This window comes from Sciurus vulgaris (assembly GCF_902686455.1).
Source record: "Sciurus vulgaris genome assembly, chromosome: 8".
Taxonomy (NCBI): Eukaryota; Metazoa; Chordata; class Mammalia; order Rodentia; family Sciuridae; genus Sciurus; species Sciurus vulgaris.
In genome coordinates, this window is record NC_136468.1 from 153,037,359 (window position 1) to 153,053,860 (window position 16,502).

General features: G+C 58.6%; 2 protein-coding genes across 4 annotated transcripts in view; both read left to right on the forward strand.

Moving 5' to 3' along the window:
- Nucleotides 1-2,928: 2,928 nt before the first annotated feature.
- PUS1 (pseudouridine synthase 1) lies at nt 2,929-10,532 on the forward strand. 3 transcript variants are annotated; one of them, XM_079152208.1, is made up of 6 exons: nt 2,929-3,071; nt 3,818-4,028; nt 4,784-4,921; nt 6,727-6,829; nt 8,904-9,595; nt 10,277-10,532. In XM_079152208.1, exons 2-6 carry the CDS (start codon nt 3,828-3,830, stop codon nt 10,328-10,330), a joined length of 1,188 nt encoding a protein of 395 aa, XP_079008334.1. In that variant the 5' UTR covers nt 2,929-3,071; nt 3,818-3,827; the 3' UTR covers nt 10,331-10,532. The 3 variants fall into 3 exon arrangements, with proteins under 3 accessions (XP_079008334.1, XP_079008335.1, XP_079008333.1); XM_079152209.1 differs by having other exon boundaries at nt 2,986-3,083; XM_079152207.1 differs by lacking the exon at nt 2,929-3,071 and adding an exon at nt 3,078-3,308.
- A 1,144-nt stretch (nt 10,533-11,676) lies between these two features.
- Nucleotides 11,677-16,502, forward strand: part of EP400 (E1A binding protein p400) — a 94,955-nt gene continuing 90,129 nt past the window's right edge. Inside the window, exons 1-2 of the mRNA XM_079151611.1 lie at nt 11,677-11,795; nt 13,026-13,176. The gene's annotated coding sequence lies outside the window, so the exon portion shown is untranslated. The remainder of the gene's footprint in view (nt 11,796-13,025; nt 13,177-16,502) is intronic.

Consider the following 16,502-nt stretch of genomic DNA (forward strand, 5'->3'; position numbering starts at 1 on the left):
AATTCTGCCTTTTTATTGTGGGATTGTAGGGTTTGCAGTTTTCACTCAGGAAGTCCCAAGTTTTCTGTTCGACAAGCGTTTGAGTGACAGATGCATTAAAGTAGGCCCCTTTTTAAGACTTATTTTCCTAAGTGTTCCACATTTGGGACAGAGACGAAATGGTCAGCCTGTATTGTGTTTATGAGAAGAATAACCACAGTGTTGAGAATTGAAAATCAAGTTCACTGAGGGGTGGTCTGGAGGAAGCGGGAGGTGCAGACCCTGAGTCTGAGGAGGGTCGGCCAGGAGTCTGGGAGCCCTGCAGCACAGGTGTGCACCTCGGCCAGGAGGAGCCTGCCTGGGAGGGCGCTGCTCCTGCTGCCCGAATGACCACCCGCTGGCTCCGGCGAGCACTCAAACCCGGAGTGTTGCAGGGCGGGCAGGGAAGCAAAGCAGGAAGCAGAGCGCCCGGCGGGTCGCTGCCTCACCTCCCTGGCATCCCTGCTAACAAGCTGCGGTGCTGGACGCACCCTTGAGCCACTGGACGGAGTTCCGTGACTCGCACGGGGCTCATTGAGGGCGCTCAGCCTGCGGTCCTGACAGGCAGGTAGCAAGGGCGCAGCCTCATCGTGGGACGACCCACTCCCCTGACAGGCCCTGTGCCCCCAGCCCCAGGCTGCCCATCTCTGTGGCTTGGCCTTTTCCGGAACGTCACCCTGAGCTCCCTCGCCTGGGCAGCTGTCGTGCACATGGACTTGGTGGGAAGAGGTGTGCCCAGGAGGCTGGCCTTGCCCTGGAGTCCAGGTTGAGAAGGCTCTTAGGCGGAGGGCCTACGGTCCCTGCACTACAGGGGAACTGGGACACCCTGTGCACCTGTCCCCACCAGGGCCTCGGTTCAAGTTGAGGTGGCACTGTCGCCTGTGAGGGAGGGAGCAGGTGTGGCCAGTGCAGTGGACTGTGGGAAGACGGGAGGGAGCTGGATGCAGAGAGGGGAGCGTCTTGTCTTGGGCTTCCTGCTACACCTGCTCTGGGCTGGGACTGGTCAGGTCCCTGTCCTCCTTGCCCCCGTTGGGTGAGGCTCAGTTTGAGATGGACCGGAGTCCCAGTCAGGCGCTGAGCTGGAGTGGAGACACAGCACAGCCCCAGGATGGCTCTGTCCCTGCTGGCCGGCCGGGTGCAACGGCCAGTCGTCACAGCCGTGCAGAGCTGCCCGGGAGGTGCACTCACTGGCCTGGGGTGCGTCCCAGGGCCATGCCTCAAGCTGCAGAGGCACTGAGAGTTTCTGGGGAGGGATGCTCCTGCATGCGGGTCCTGGGACCCTTCCCTCCTAGAAGCACAACAAGCCTGGGGGTTGTCACGTGCCACTGAGCTGCTTCCTCCTGTCCCCCTTCTGTCCTGGGCCACCTGCCTCTCCCACTCCACATAGCCCACTGAGTGGCCCCAGAAAGGGGTGTGCATTGGGCCTGCTCTCCCAGTTACTCAGCACCAAAGCCACATCTGTGTCCAGGCCCCAGACTCTGGCCTCGTTTCCTGCAGCTTTTTCCTTCACAGGCATCCTTATGGCTCTCTAACTGCAAGCTCTAGGTGGATGCTCCTGGGCCCTATATCCTCCACCAGCAGGAGGGAGCAAGCCCTAAGTGGGACCCACCTGGCATGCTCCTGCCCCAGGGCCTTTGCACACTTGGTGCAACATACTTCCCCTATGTACCTATAGGGCTCCTTCCTACCCCAAGCTCAGGCATGTAGTCAGCTGAGTCATGGTCTTCCGAGGTGTGCCTGCCCTGATTCCTGGGAGACTGTGAGCATGTTGTTTTAGCTGGTAAGAAGGACTTGGCAGATGTAAATCATTTTAGGATCGTGAGTAGGGGAGAGAATCCTGGGTCATGTGGGTGGCCTCAAGGGAATTCCATAAGCCTTTATAAGTGCCAGTTGGAGACAGGAGGGTGGGAGTCAGGTGAGGATGGAGCAGAGGTCAGCTACATTTCTCATCTCGGCAAGTGAAGGGAGTTAAAAGGAATGCAGGCTGCGGGTGCTCGGGGTGAAAGTGGTAGTCAGAAAATGGTGGGGAATCAGCCTTCACATCATCAGCTCTGGATGCTTCCTGACCAGGGACCATGTTGGCTCTGGAAAATTGTACACTGGTCTTTGGCAAAAAAACAAGAACAGTGTAACGAGTTTCCCATGACATTAAACATTCTCCATTTAAAGGAAATGAGGGTGATGGCATTTTAAAAATGTCATCCTTGCTGAACAAATGAAAAGTTGGCAATAGGCATAAGTACGCAGTGTTGCTAAGGGCAGAGACAGGGCCTGGGTGTGCTCAGTGCTGGGGAGCTGGCTGCCTCCTGCGAGGCCCTGACTTCTGTGCCCCTAGCACTGCAAGTCAGTCACAGTGGAGGCAGCAGTGTTCCCGAACAAGCCCCTTCACTGCTGTGCCTGCCCCCATCTGTACTGTGGGGAGCTGCACAGCCTTAGCCACGGCTTCACGACAGCTGATCAAACGAGCGTGCCAACAAGTGTGGAAGAGCCCAGCAACAGCAAGTGCTGTACCACGACCCACGGTACGCCAGGAACCCAGGGGCAGTGCCGCCTGCACCCTGCCAAACCAGCGGGCGCATTACCAGTGCCAGGGCTGCTGCTCTTTGATCTCAGACACGGGTGTAGTTCTCAGGTCCCGCGATCCTCTTCAGTAAGAACGCGGTGCTTGCTTCTAAGGGTGGGAGCAATGATTGGGCGAGTCACTCGTTCATTCTAGGAATTCTCACAGTGGCGCATTCACAGCCTATACCCTGACCCTAATAAAATGATTTCCCCTTTGTGGATACAGCAGGAGCAAGCGCTTCTCCTCCCAGGATTCCCGCGCTGGGCCTTGGCTCCCGGCGCAGACGTAGCTGCGGCCCGGGAGGGAGCCCCGCCCCCAGGCAGCCAGGCCCCGCCCTCGGGCAGCCAGGCCCCGCCCCGCCCCAGCCCCTCACCAGCCCCTCCTCCGCCCTACCTCTGCGTGGAGGACTTTTGCGCCCGGTCGGCCGCCGTCCCGCGCCCTCCCGCTTCCGCCCCCGCCCACGTGGTCGGCCTCGGTTCCGTCGGCGGCCGTGAGTGGGGAGGTCGGGCGCCCCTCAGATCCTGGCGCGCGGCCGGGCCCCCGACTTGGGACGGCCGAGCGGGGCGGGAGGAGGGCCTGGGGAGGTCAGAGGTCCACCTGGGGTCGGGGCCCCGCGAGGTCGGAGTTCGGCGCCCCGCCCGCCGCGCATGGGCGTCCTGGGCCTGCGGGCCGCGCTGCGGAGAGTCTGGGGACCGGGGCCGGCGCGCCCCGGCCCGCGCGCGCCCGGGTAAAGACCGGGGCGGCGCCGCGCGCTCCCGCCCGCGCCCCGCGCCGCTCCTGCGGCCTCCCTCCCTGGCTGCCCACTCCGGTCGCTGCCCGGCGCAGTCCGCCTTTGCTGCCCACCACTCCCCACCCGCCCGGTGCTGTACGCCTGTCACTGGCTGCCTCAGTCCACTTTTGCCTGTGATGCTCCACTGCTGCCCCAGGCTCCCTCCGCTCCCCTCTCCTCCCTGTGCTGGCCACCTCTGCCCTGCACTTCGTCCCCTTGCCCTGTGCTGTTCTCCTTTGCTCTGGGCCGCCTGCCTCTGCCATGGGCTGCTGCCCTACAAGGGCCCTGCTTCCTGCAATCTGGAGCTGCCCATCGCTACTGAGCACCCCGTCCTTGACCAGTCCATGCCAGGCCACCCCCCGGCAAGGTCCCCAGTGAGGGCTGGAATGGGCCTGATGGGTGCAGCCTGCCAGGTCTGCACCCTGTTGTGAGCCTGCTTTGGCCCACTCATGCCCATGTCCTCTCAGCCTGCCCACTATGGCCGGGAAGGAGGCGCCCCCAGCACGGGCAGCACAGCAGCAGGACAGAAAGGCCCGAGGTGGCTGGATTTGGGAGGACACGCAGCACCCGTCCAAGAGGCTCAGGGGCAGCGAGGACGAGGAGCAGCCGAGAAAACTGCCAAAGCGCAAGATTGTACTGCTCATGGCCTACTCAGGGAAGGGCTACCACGGCATGCAGGTGAGGCTGCCCTGGCACCATCGTGGCTTCGTGCAGGGACCTTATGGTTCAGCTGTCCCAGGTAACAGTGAAGAGAGTCAGGGGTGCATCCGCCTCTGACAGGCAGGCTTGAGTCCAGGTGGCCCTCAGGGAGCCCACGCTGTGGGTGGATGCCAGTGGTACATGAGGTCCTCAGGGCACACAGGCCATTGCCCAGGTGGTCAGGCCAGCTTGGGGGGCTTACCTGCATGTGACCTTGAGTGAGCTGGTGACTACACTGCTCATCCTGGGATGGGTGCACAGTACCTTCTGAACGGGGTGTGAGGTGGGCCATGTGCACTGAGGCTCAGAGGAGGAACTGCAGCTCCTGGGTCAGTCGGACACCGAGGGCATGGAGGCCTGATTCTCCACCCAGCCCGTCATGTGGCAGGCTTCTTTATGCTCCTTTCAGTCACCCCTGCAGCTCTCACTTGCTCCGCATGGGAGCTGAAGGATTTAGGAAAAGCTGGAATGCTAGGCCCAGCCCTGGCAGGTCCTGTCATTGGCAGAGACAGTGGTAAGGGTGGGTCTGCCCCACGTGGACTGGGTGTCAGAGACGAGTGGTGTGTGGGCCAGTGCTGCCCATGCAGGAGATGCCTGGGGGCTGCTTCACTTGCTGCAGTGTGGACCAGGCAGAGATGGGCCCCGTGGATTCCCTGCATTCCCAGCTGTGGCTGTGTGCCTGCGGTACCCAGGCTCCAGGGAAGTGTGGGTGAAATGTCTGGTCTCTTTTCCAGAGGAATGTGGGGTCCTCACAATTCAAGACAATTGAGGATGACCTGGTGTCTGCCCTGGTCCGGGCAGGCTGCATCCCTGAGAATCACGGTGAAGACATGAGGAAAATGTCCTTCCAGCGCTGTGCCCGCACGGACAAGGTGAGTGGTGCTCCCAGCTCCTTTGCCTGTGGGTGCTGCCTGCCATCTGGTGTTCTGTGTGTCAGGACGCTGGCAGGTATGACAGAGGCCCAGACCAAATGAGTCTAAATGGAAACGAGACTTTCTCTCTGAAGTCCAGGAGTAGAGTGAGCTCACGTGTGCCTGGATCTGGGTGCCCACTGCTGGCCCCCCTATGTCCAGGATGGCATCACACTCTCCTGTCACCTCTGTCTTCAGGTAGACTTGCCTCTGCAGGTGGCACAGTGACTGTGACTTGTGTTTTAGATCCATCCACATCAGCCCCTGGATGCAGACAGTGTGGTCACAAAGGCCACACTCATAAAGGTGTACTTTCTAGTACCGCATGTAGAAGTGAGGTCAGAGGCAAACAATCAAATGTAACTCAGTGTGTTCAAGATGGCTCATTGCAACACCAGATCAATATGAATATCTAACGGGATGTGTTTTGCACCATATGTGTGTGCTGAGTCTTTGTACCCACTGTGCACTCTCCAGTCTGAGCTTGTCACTCTATGACCATCACGTGGACTGTGGTAAACATCAGTGGCTGGTGGCCAGTTTGTGACTCCGCATGACAAGGTTCTGTCCCTTCTCTGATGGGCTTACGCACCTTCTGGACAGGCCAGGACTGTACCTTAGAACTGGAGGTGTACCACCTGGGGCACCTGTTGTGGGCACACAGAAATGGGAACCAGTTGGCTCTCATCTCTTCTCTGCCTCCTTGGCCCACAGGGAGGTTCAGGCAGGCAGGCTGCCAGAGGCACTGGGGTCTACTGTGGACAGTGATTTGTGGGTCGGGTCCCCCTGGGAATCTGAATAAAATTTTGGATCTTGTTCCCACAATCGTACTTTCAAAGGCATGTGGATCCCCTGGATCCACAGGCTTAGGCAAGAACCCCAGGGTCAGAGCATCCTAAAGAGCTCACTTTGATGGATGGTGACAGTGATAGATTTGCTGACCCAAAGCAGAGGTAGTTCTGTGGCTCCTGTTGTTGTTCACGGGTTTTTAAACTTTTTTTGTCTGTTTTATAAATGGGGGTTTTGTTGCACTGCCCAGGCTGGCCTCAGACCAGTGCCTTTCCTACCTCAGCCCTAGAGTAGCTGGGATTCGGTTCTGTGACTCTTAGTGCTTTTGCTTTCTTTTTTACTCTTCTGTTTACATATCTGACCATTATCAAGGCAGAAGAAAGAAAAAAACCTCTGAGCTGATGAAGAGAGTGTTCCAAAATGTGGTCCTTGTAGTTGCTTATATTTTCTAGAGGGGACTGAAGCCAGGGGAATGCTCCCGCTGAGCTGCGTCCCAGCCTTTTTACTTTTGAATCAGGGTCTGAGTTGTTGAGGCTGGCCCGGAACTTGCCACCCCCGCCTCAGCTGCCTGAGGAGCTGGGATTGCAGGCGCGTCCCCTGTGCCCAGGGGCGTGGTGTGCAGTCAGTGCTGAGCCCTGCCCTCTGGCACCCCAGCTTGGGCAGAGAGGGAGCTGCTCTTGGCTCTGCTCGTTCACGTCCTGCATCCTGGAACTGTGGCAGTCAGGGTTACGTGGAGTTCTGCTCCCTGAGTCCTTGGGTTGGGCTCAGGTCATCTGTTGTGGGCGCTGCTGCTCTCCCCTGTGGGCATGCACACTCCTCCTCATCCAGTTACTGCGTCAGTGCACCTCCAGGAGCAGGGCTCTGTGTGCAGGCTGAGGCTTGCTGGCTTCTTCTCTCAGGACCAGTGTGCCGGGGATTGGGCTGGAGGGCCAGACCGACTGCATCCACCACTCCTCCTCACTTTGCTTTCTTTACAGGGTGTGTCTGCAGCTGGCCAGGTAGTGTCCCTGAAGGTGTGGCTGATTGATGACATTCTAGACAAGATTAACAGCCACCTTCCCTCCCACATCCGGATTCTGGGTAAGCCGTGCTGTCAGGTGTAGTGGTTTCCAGACTGGAGGTTGTATACGCCCGCCTCCTTTTGCTGTGTTTCCTGGGAAGGGCCGGAGCAAGCTGTGTTCCTGCCTCTGCTGGGACCCAGGGCCTCGTCCTTCTGTGCCGCCTCTTCTGGTCAGAACCGGGTGTGGCAGTCCAGGCTGGGGTAAAACGGGGGCAGTTGCTATCTCCAGCAGGACCTGTGAATGGGATTTCCAGGCCTCTGGTCTGTGGTGCTAGGATTTGAAACCGGGGCCTCGTGCACACTGTGCAGATGCCGAGCTGCACCTGCCTGTTAGGTGGTTCTTCAGCGCTGGGAAAGGTTCTCTTAGTAGGAAAGGAGCGGGGCCACCTCCACCTTGCCTGCGGCGTGCCACCACTGCATAGCAGTTCTGACGGTGCAGACTGCCGTCTCTTTTCCATGAGGCTCTCTGTGCTTTGTACTCCTTCCTTTTCTTCTTTCCTTTTTTACAAATTAACTGATCTCTTTATTCCATTCGATTCATACCTTTTTTTGGTTAGTGACTGCTGAGGGGTCTTCTGTGCTGCTAGAGGTGAACCCAGGTTTCTTACACATGTAGGCGCGCGCCCCAGTGAGCGGCCCAGCCCTGCTCTGGTTTGTAAACGGAGGTCAGCAGACTTTCTCTGAAGGGTCAGATTTGTGTGTTAGGCCTGTGGACAACAGGTCACGGTCTCTCTTGCTGCTGAGTTTTTTGTAACCACTCTCCACAGTATTTCACAGATCGTATGCAGGCAGACTGTGGATTTGGGCTGTGGTGTCCCTGTTTCAAGCATTCTACCACAGTCCACCTTCCATCGAATTGCATAGGCCTTGGCCTAGTGCTGGGACGCTTACCCGGCATGTGTGAGCCCCTGGGTTTCATCCCCAGCCCCCCCCACAGACACCCAGAAAACCAAACCCCAAAGCAACTTCCCGTGAAATCACACTGCTGCACACAGCTAGGCACTGAGCACCCCCCACGCGGGGCTCTCCCCACACCTCCCTGCAGCCACCTGGGTGCTGTGCCTGTGCATTTTGCCCCTACTAGGTTAGGGGTTTCATGGGATGTGCTTCATTATTTTTTTCTTTAAAGCTAACTTTTTCACTTTCTTTTTTTTGGTACTGGGATTGAACCCAGGGGCACTTTACCACCAAGCTACATCCACAGTCCTTTCTATGATTTTGGTTGGTTGGTCTGTGTTTTTTTTTTTTTTTTTTTGTGGTATCAGGGATTGAACCTAGGGCACTTAACCACTGAGCCACATCCCCAGCTCCCTTTAAAAATGTTTTATTTAGAGACAGGGCCTCACTAAGCTGCTGAGGCTGGCTTTGAAGTAGGATCCTCCCGCCTCAGCCTCCTGGGTTGTTGGCATCACTGGTGGGCACCACTCCACTGGGCTCTTGCTTATCCTTCCAAAGCTTTCCTGTGAGTGCAGACAGTCGCCACGGACGTAGCCATCCTGTGTGAGTGCAGACGGTCGCCACGGACGTAGCCATCCTGTGTGGGTGCAGATAGTCGCCACGGACGTAGCCATCCTGTGTGAGTGCAGACGGTCGCCACGGACGTAGCCAGCTTGTGTTTTGCCCTTTTAGTTTCATTTCTCAGGCATGTTACTGAACAGCCGCTCGTACCGGATGCCCGGGCTCCGCTCCTGGAGGTTGCTCCTGGGTCCAGGGCTGCACCATGTCCACCTCTGGTCCACCTGTGGACCTGGAGGTTGTCAGGTCTTTGTGTTGCTGGAGACAGGGCTGCCCCGTGCCGCGCTGGGAGCATGACTTGCAGCCAGGTGGCCCTGGCCCGTGGCTGCCTTCGCCGTTGGCTCTCAGCCACATGTGGGAGGCTGCACGTCCACTCCCAGAGCCCAGCATGGGTGGCATGGTCACACCTTCGCCAGCACCTGTCTCAGCCTGCATGCTCCTGTCAGTCGGCTTGTGTTTGTCTCCTTATGAGACAGGAATTCAGGACCCAAGAGCCCGGCTCCTCGTGGAGCTTCGTGCTGCTGTGGTGAGCGGGGCCAGTCCTGCACCGTGCTCACCTCTCCTCATGTCCCTCCCCAGGGCTGAAGCGGGTCACGGGCGGGTTCAACTCCAAGAACAAGTGCGACGCCAGGACCTACTTCTACATGCTGCCCACCTTCGCCTTTGCCCACAAGGACCGAGATGTGCAGGATGAGACCTACCGCCTGAGCACAGAGACCCTGCAGCAGGTCAACAGGCTCCTGGCCTGCTACAAGGGCACCCACAACTTCCACAACTTCACCTCGCAGAAGGGGCCCAGGGAGCCCAGCGCCCGGCGCTACATCCTGGACATGTACTGCGAGCAGCCCTTCCTGCGCGAGGGCCTGGAGTTCGCGGTCATCAAGGTGAAGGGCCAGAGCTTCATGATGCACCAGATTCGGAAGATGGTGGGCCTGGTGGTGGCCATTGTGAAGGGCTATGCCCCCGAGAGCGTCCTGGAGCGCAGCTGGGGGGAGGAGAAGGTGGACGTGCCCAAGGCCCCTGGGCTGGGCCTGGTCCTGGAGAGGGTGCACTTTGAGAAGTACAACCAGCGCTTTGGCGGCGACGGGCTGCACGAGCCCTTGGACTGGGCGCAGGAGGAGGGGAAGGTGGCGGCCTTCAAAGAGCAGCACATCTACCCCACCATCGTCAGCACCGAGCGGGACGAGCGGTCCATGGCCCAGTGGCTGAGCACCTTGCCCGTCCACGACTTCAGTGCCACTGCGCTTGCGGCGGCCCGCCCAGGCGCCAAGGTGGGGACTGGTTGGAGGTGCTCTTCCAGAGCCTGCACCTGGGGCGCCGGGCAGCAGTGCCTTTGCTCATCCCAGCACGTAGACAGGCTGGTGGGGCCCCAGAACAGTGCTGTTCCCCAAGGTCACACCAACTGGAGACATGGCCCAGGGCATCTGACCACGTGGTCAGTGCCCTGGACACCTGCCTCCATCTGGCTTGGGCTGCCTCCTGCTCTTCCCCCTACTTTGTGCTCTGTCACCTGTGCTCAGCTTGGATGTCCTCTGGGCGTGGCTCGCTGACTGGTGCTGAACTGATTCTCTCAGCCAGTCTGTGCCAGGGGCTCCTTGCTGCAGGTGTGGGTTGCTTGTGCCCGATGCTCAGCTGCCAGGCATTCCTACCCCTCCTCAGCCTACCCACTCAGGTGACGCTGCTTCCCTCTGTCCTGGAGGGCAGTCTGGGTGCAGGGTGGACTCTGCTCAGGGCGTGCTCAGCCTTGTGGAAGGCTGATGAGCCCTAGACTCAGATCCACTGCCACAGGTCTGCACGGGACCTGATGCAAAGTATATTTGAGAATGAGGAGGAGCTGTCCATGTAGACTCCAGGCCGGGAGGGGGCTGCTGCTTGGTTGGTGGGTCCTCCCACATGAAGGAGTGTGTCTGTGTGGGAGCGCTGGCCTTACAGTCCTTTCTGCTCCTCTGCAGGTCCCCAGTCCCCTGGATGGCAGCGAAGGGGATGGGGACGGAGACACTGACTGAAGCTGTGGGGCTGAGGTAAGACTGGGGGACTCTGGAGTCGAGCTGCCAGGTGTGGCTGGCTGCCCCTCAGGATGCCTGTCCATCGCAGGAGTGCTGCCTGGCCGCCTCCAGCTCTTGCCTTCCTGCGCATGCCTCAGCATGTGAAGACACTATTTTTGTAAGAAGCGATTTTCTTATTAAATGAGTATGTTTTGCTTAGTGAGTCCTTGTTTTCTTTTTTGCCTTTCACTTTTTTTTTTTTTTTTTTACAAGCAACATGAATGGCTGCATTAGGAACAGGTGCTGAGGGACACAGACCAGCTCCCCTCATGGGGAGGCAGGGCAGAAAGGGTCAGGCGCCTGGAGCCTCCAGGGCAGTGCACCTCTGCCTACCGCAGCCTCTCCCTAGACCCCACACCCAGTGCTCCTGCTTCTGTGCCTTGAGATGGCTGCTTGGGCAGGCAAGCCTCTGCCTGGCCTCAGCCCGCTGCTGGGCTGCTGCTGGTCTGCGCCCCTCCAGGTCCCCAGTCTCCGGGCCTCCTGCTGCCTCAGCACCCTGAGGAGGGAGGCCCCTGTTTAAGTGCCGGAGTCCTCGCCTTTCACCGCCAGGGCCCTTCCGGCGTTCCCAGCCTACTTCACATGAGGGCGTGTGCCCGCCTTCACCGCTGCGCCTTGTAGCCTGCGCTGGTTTTGTTGGAACCCGGGATGGAACCCCAAGGTGCTTACCCCGAGCCACATCCCCAGCCCTTCATTTTTGCTTTGAGACAGGGTCTCCCGAAGTTGCCCAGGCTGGCCTTGAACTTGCCATCCTCCCGCCTCAGTTCCGGAGGCCTCGGAGCGAGTGGCGGGCGCCGCGCTCGCGGCTCTACGTGTGCAGTAAAGGGACTCGGTAGACGCAGCCTCCGCCCCCGAGGCCAGGTCCCGCGCTCGCGGGGCCCCGCCGGCGAGGCCAGTCTGCCCGCAGGGCTCTGCTGCCGCGCGGGCCGCGTGGCTGAGGCTCCTCACTGAGCGCTTTTCCGAGCTTCGTCCCCTTTCGTCTCCGTGGGCGCCGGCCCCGCGGGAGAGCTGCCCAGCGCCGCCCGGGGGGCGCTTCTCCAGGCGCAGGCGAAGGCCGGTCCGTCCCGGCTCGGACCTGCCTGCATCTCCCCGGTGCCCAGTGATGGCCACGGCCTCTACCAGTCCGCGCGCCCACGGCGCCCGCCGAGCCCTGCCCCGACCTGCGCGGGCGGCTCCCGACGCGAGGACGCGGCCACGCCCGGCCCTCCGCGAGCCTCCGGTCCTCGCGCGGCGCCCTCGCGCGGTGGGGAGCGGCGTCGCAGGCCGGGCGTCGCAGGCCGGGCGCGCGTCCCTCCCGCTCGCCGTAGGCGCCGCCGTCGCCGTCGCGCCGCCGCTTCCTGCGTTCGCGGACCCGGATGCGTCGAGCGGCCGCAGCGCGCTCCAGCCTTCTGCGCTCCGGACGCGGCGCGGCGCGGCCCCGAGGCCCAGGGTGAGCTGGAGGCGGCGACCCCGCGGGCGGGGAGCCGGGCGGCGGCGCTCTGGGCGGCCGCCGTGGGCCCCGCCGCCCGCGTCGCGACGGGAGCAGGCCGGGCGCGCTTTGTCGCGGGCGGGCGGGGCCGCGGGCCGAGGGCCGGGCGACTCTGCGGCCGGGGCCTCCCCGCCGGCCTGGGCCGCGGCGCGTCGTCCGTGCCGAGCGGGGCCGGTTCGGAGTCCCGCGGGCCGGCGCCGAGCCGCCCAGGCTCTGCGGTGCCCAGGCCGTGCGGTCCAGGCGCTGGGCCAGCTTCGCTGGGCGGCCTGCTTGTTGCGGTGTGCAGCACCCGAGTAGCGAGTAGCCGGCCCAGCAGGGAGGCTCCCAGTGTCCTGCGGGAGGTCCCCGCGCTGCCCTGGCCTCTCCGGGCCGCGAGGTCTGCACCCCATCGGTGTTTCGCTGTTCTCCAGGGCCAGCCTCGGTCAATCCACACTACTTTTGCTTTTGGGTTCCTGTTGCCCCCCCCCCCCCCCCACGTCCGGCCTGCAGGGTTGCCCCAGTTTCTGCTGCTGGGGGTTCCTGGCTCACCCTGCCTTGTCCCACTTGTGGGTCCTGGGCACTCTGCCCCCACTCTGCTGTGTTCTTACACAAGGCGGTCTCGTCCTGTGCTTGTCTGTGTCACATATCACTGTGTCCTGAGTGCGAGTCCAGGCTAGATCTTGCATCCCATGCTTGTCTTTCTTGCAATCCTTCCATCTCAGACGCAGCTTCGGAACTCCTTGGAGGGACCTAGGCTGTGGCTCAGTGGTTGATTAGCCTGCGGAGGACCTGGTTTCATCCCCAGCACCAAACACAAACAAAAGCCCCTTACAGTGATTTGCATCTTTTTCTTGGGCTAAATTTGGCCCCTCAGCACCTTCCCTGCCTCTCAAAATGGAGGGCTCTGCAGTTACTGTCAACACAGCAAGCACTGATGTCCTGGGACAGAAGTCAGATCCTGTATTCTGCTGAGTGCCCTCAGTGGTTCCTCCTCTCCCTTAGAAATGAGCCAGTACCCTTGAGAGGTTTTGTGAAATGCTTTGTGCCACCCCTGTGGCCTCCTGCTCCTGGACCCCTGGCTGAGGGTCTGGAACTTGAATCCCAGCATAGCCATGAGCCTGTCACCCAGTGAGTTCTGTCTTCACAAGGCCCACTTGAGAGAGGCCTTCCCCGGCCTCCCTGCCTAACAGTGACTTGTCTGTCCCCATGTAGGGTCCTGCCCTCCCATCACCCTGACCACCTGGCACCTGCTGCTCTGTCGATGTCCTGGTTTGCCCCATGGAAACAGGAACTGTGCTTTGTTGAGGCATGTCCTCGGTGTGTCAGACTTTGACGTAGTGAGTCCTCAGTGAGTGTGTGTTGGGTAAGTAAATTGGTGAATGCTCTTCCCTAAAGCAGGTGGATCGTGGGGACCTCTGTGTAAGGATGTGGTCAACAAGGTAGCACTGTGGTGCTCTCAACTCTGAGTGAGGGTGGAGTCTTGAGCAGGTTGGTGGAGTGTGGGGAGTGCCGGAGGGTCTGACAGGGCCTGGGACCTGTGTTCATTCCTGCAGGGTGGCCGTGGAAGCTTGGTGTGGCCCCAGGTAGACCTCCAGGTTTGTCTTGATGCATGTTCCCTGCTTTTGCTGCTTTCTCAGCCCCAGATTCATGTTTTAGGGTTATCTTTTTTTGTTGTTGTTGGTACTTGGGATCAAACCTAGGATTTCTCTGCCACTGAGCTGTACCCACCCTCTTTTGATTTTGGTGACCCTGAACTTGTGACCTGCCTCAGCTTCCTGAATGACTGGGATCCCAGATGCGGCCACCATGCCCAGCTTGTTTTAGGAATGTTTCAGTTGCTGTGTGTGGACACATTTCCTTCTTTTTTTCTTGTCACCTTCAGTTCTGGGGCTCAAACCCGACACCTCCCCCAGGCCAGGCAAGAGCTCTACCACTGAGTTCCATTCCCAGCACCTGGGAAGAAATCTCTATCGTAGGCCCACACTGGAAGCAGGCCATTGGACTCCCATGGAGGTTCCACGTTGGCTCCAGTACGGTTGATGTTTGTAGCTGATACCAGTTTCTAGGCACTGCTTTGCAACCTGCATTGCCTACAGCCTGTGGTGGGGCCAGCTGAGCTTCTTGGCTTCTTTTTACTGGTGGAAGTACAGTGACCCAGTCCTTGGCTTCATTGGGGAGCCCGCCCCTGCTCTTCAGCCACAGGTAGAGGGCCTGGTCTCCGTTGTCTTCGGGAGCTGGCCTCTGGGCGCCTCGTGTCTTCTGGATCCAGCAGCTTCAGCCCTGCCCTTGCATGGTTCTGCTTTTTCATCAGTGGAAATGTCTGTCTTGTTGCATTGCTGTGCGGTGAAAGTACGATATCAGAATCGTTGCTGTTGAGATAGAAGATCCTTGCGTCTCCTCCCTTTGCCATCTTGGCTGTGGCCTAAAACATTCATGCATAGCCAGATCCATTTCTTGGTGCAGCGTTCTGAGATTTTGACAAGTGTTGTATGATTTTTCGTGATAATCAGAACACAGAACCGCTCCTGTGGCCTCGGAATCCTCCTCATGCTGTCCCTGGTGGTTCTGTCCTCCCTCTCTCCCGTGCTGCCCCTGCCAGATGCCAAGCGAGGGTTCCAGAGGTGGGGGCCTCTGGTGCCTGACTTCCTCCTGAGAGCACAGGACCTGGGCGGCTTCCAGGTTGCATGCCCAGCAGCTTGTTTCCTTCTGCTGAGTGGGACCTGGCCTGCTTTCCCCCAGGACAAATGGACATTTGGAAATTGGGTGGATTCCAGTTGTTCTTTGTTTCCAATTTTTCTTTTAATTTTTTTTAAGTTGTGGATGGACACAATATCTTTATTATATTTATTTATTTTTACGATGTGCTGAGGATTGAAGTGCCTCACGCATACTAAGCAAGCAATCAACCACTGAGTTACAGCCCCAGCCCCCGGGTTTTTCTTTTAAAATAAGTGATATTTGAATGGTCAGTGACGTAAGATGTTCAAACTATGTAGAACCACAGAGATGTTGGAGTTCTTTTTGCTCTCTCTCCCCTGCTTGACCCCCCATGAGTCCCCAGTTTGGTGGTGTTCCCAGGTTTCTTTCTGTATATCAGATTGTGCATCCATGATGAGGGCAATACCTTACAAGAGAGTGGAAGTTGGTTTTGGGGAAAGGGGCAAAAAATGTTTAGAGCTGATAGTGGCTCTGGCTGCCAGAGGGTCTTGGCAAGTACACGGTATAACTGTGCCATTAAAATTTCATGGCAGGGCCAGGTGTGCTACCCCACTCCTGTCATCACAGTGGCTTGGGAGGCTGAGGCAGGAGGATTGCAAGTTCAAGGCCAGACTCAGCAACTTAGCAAGACCTGTCTCTAAATAAAATATTCTTAAAAAGGACTGGGGATTTTGCTCAGTGATCAAGCACACCTGGGTTCAATCCTTGGTACCAAAAATAAAAAACAAAACAAACAAACAAAAAACCCAGCTCATGGGAGGACATGGTCAGGAGAAGACCTTTTCTCCTGCTTCTTCTTCTCCTTCTTGGCGCTGGAGAGTGAGCCCAGAGGCGCTTCACCCCTGAGCCACAGCCCAGCGCTTTTTTTTTTTTTTTTAATTTTTTATTTTGGGACAGGATCTTGCTAAGTTGCTTAGAGCCTCACTAAATTGCTGAGGCTGGCCTTGAACTTGAAATCCTCCTGCCTCAGCCTCCTGAGTCACTAAGAATGTACCACCTTGCCCAGCTAGGGGGAAAACTTTTAAAAACATTCTTTAGGGTCAGTGGGGAGAAAAGGTTAAAAAGAGCACTAGGTGATATGGGGTGTGAGTCCCTGCCGGGTGTTCTGGAGCCTTTTTCAGTTCCCTCGAGCTACTCTCTGGAGCTGAGGATTCTTCTTGGTTTGGAAGAGGGGTGAGGGTCCCTCAGGTGACACACCAGTTGCCATCCCTGCCTGTTTTGGCAGTCCTGGGGATGGAACCCAGGGCTGCCTGTGGTAGGCTGGGTCACACCCTGGGTCCCCTCATGATTGTAGACTTTGGACCCAGAGCCTTTAGTTAACTTAGAAGAGACGTTGGAGACTTGAGTCTAGGCTGTCTGTTGTCCGCTGCCGCACCCCACCAGGTCAGTTCTTGCTGATGATTAACAGTAGGTACACTAGGTGTTGTGTTAGCAGCTTGTATTTGTTGCACAACATCTGCATTACCATCCTACACAAGCCGGCTTTTCCCGTCAGCTTCTTTTTATGAGAAGTTTGAAAAGACACACAAGGGTTGAAAGCACTTTGCACACCACTACCTGCTCCTGCGATGCGCAGCGCCCACTCTGCCCCAGACGCCTTGCCGTCTCTAAGCCGGCTGATGCATTGCGGAAATGAAGGCATCATTTGACATGCACACCTTCGATCTTTTTGGTTGCTGCATTCTGGTGTCCTCCCGTTGTTCTGGGGAGTGTGGAGATGGCTTGCAACTCCCTGGAGTTGGGTCACCAGGGAGCAGAAGGCAGCAGCACATGTCCTGTGCAGGCTTCTGAAGGATGAGTGTGCTTCTGGGGTGGGGGTTGGTGTGGCCTTCCCTGGGGCACTGCCCTAGCGGCACCTAACTGCCGCTGCTGTGCCTGCAAGAGGTGGAGACCCGGGACCTTCACAGGCACTGCCAGCACCAGCCCTGCCCAGAGGGCTGCCAGGGAGCTCCCCCTGCGTGCTGCCGCTTT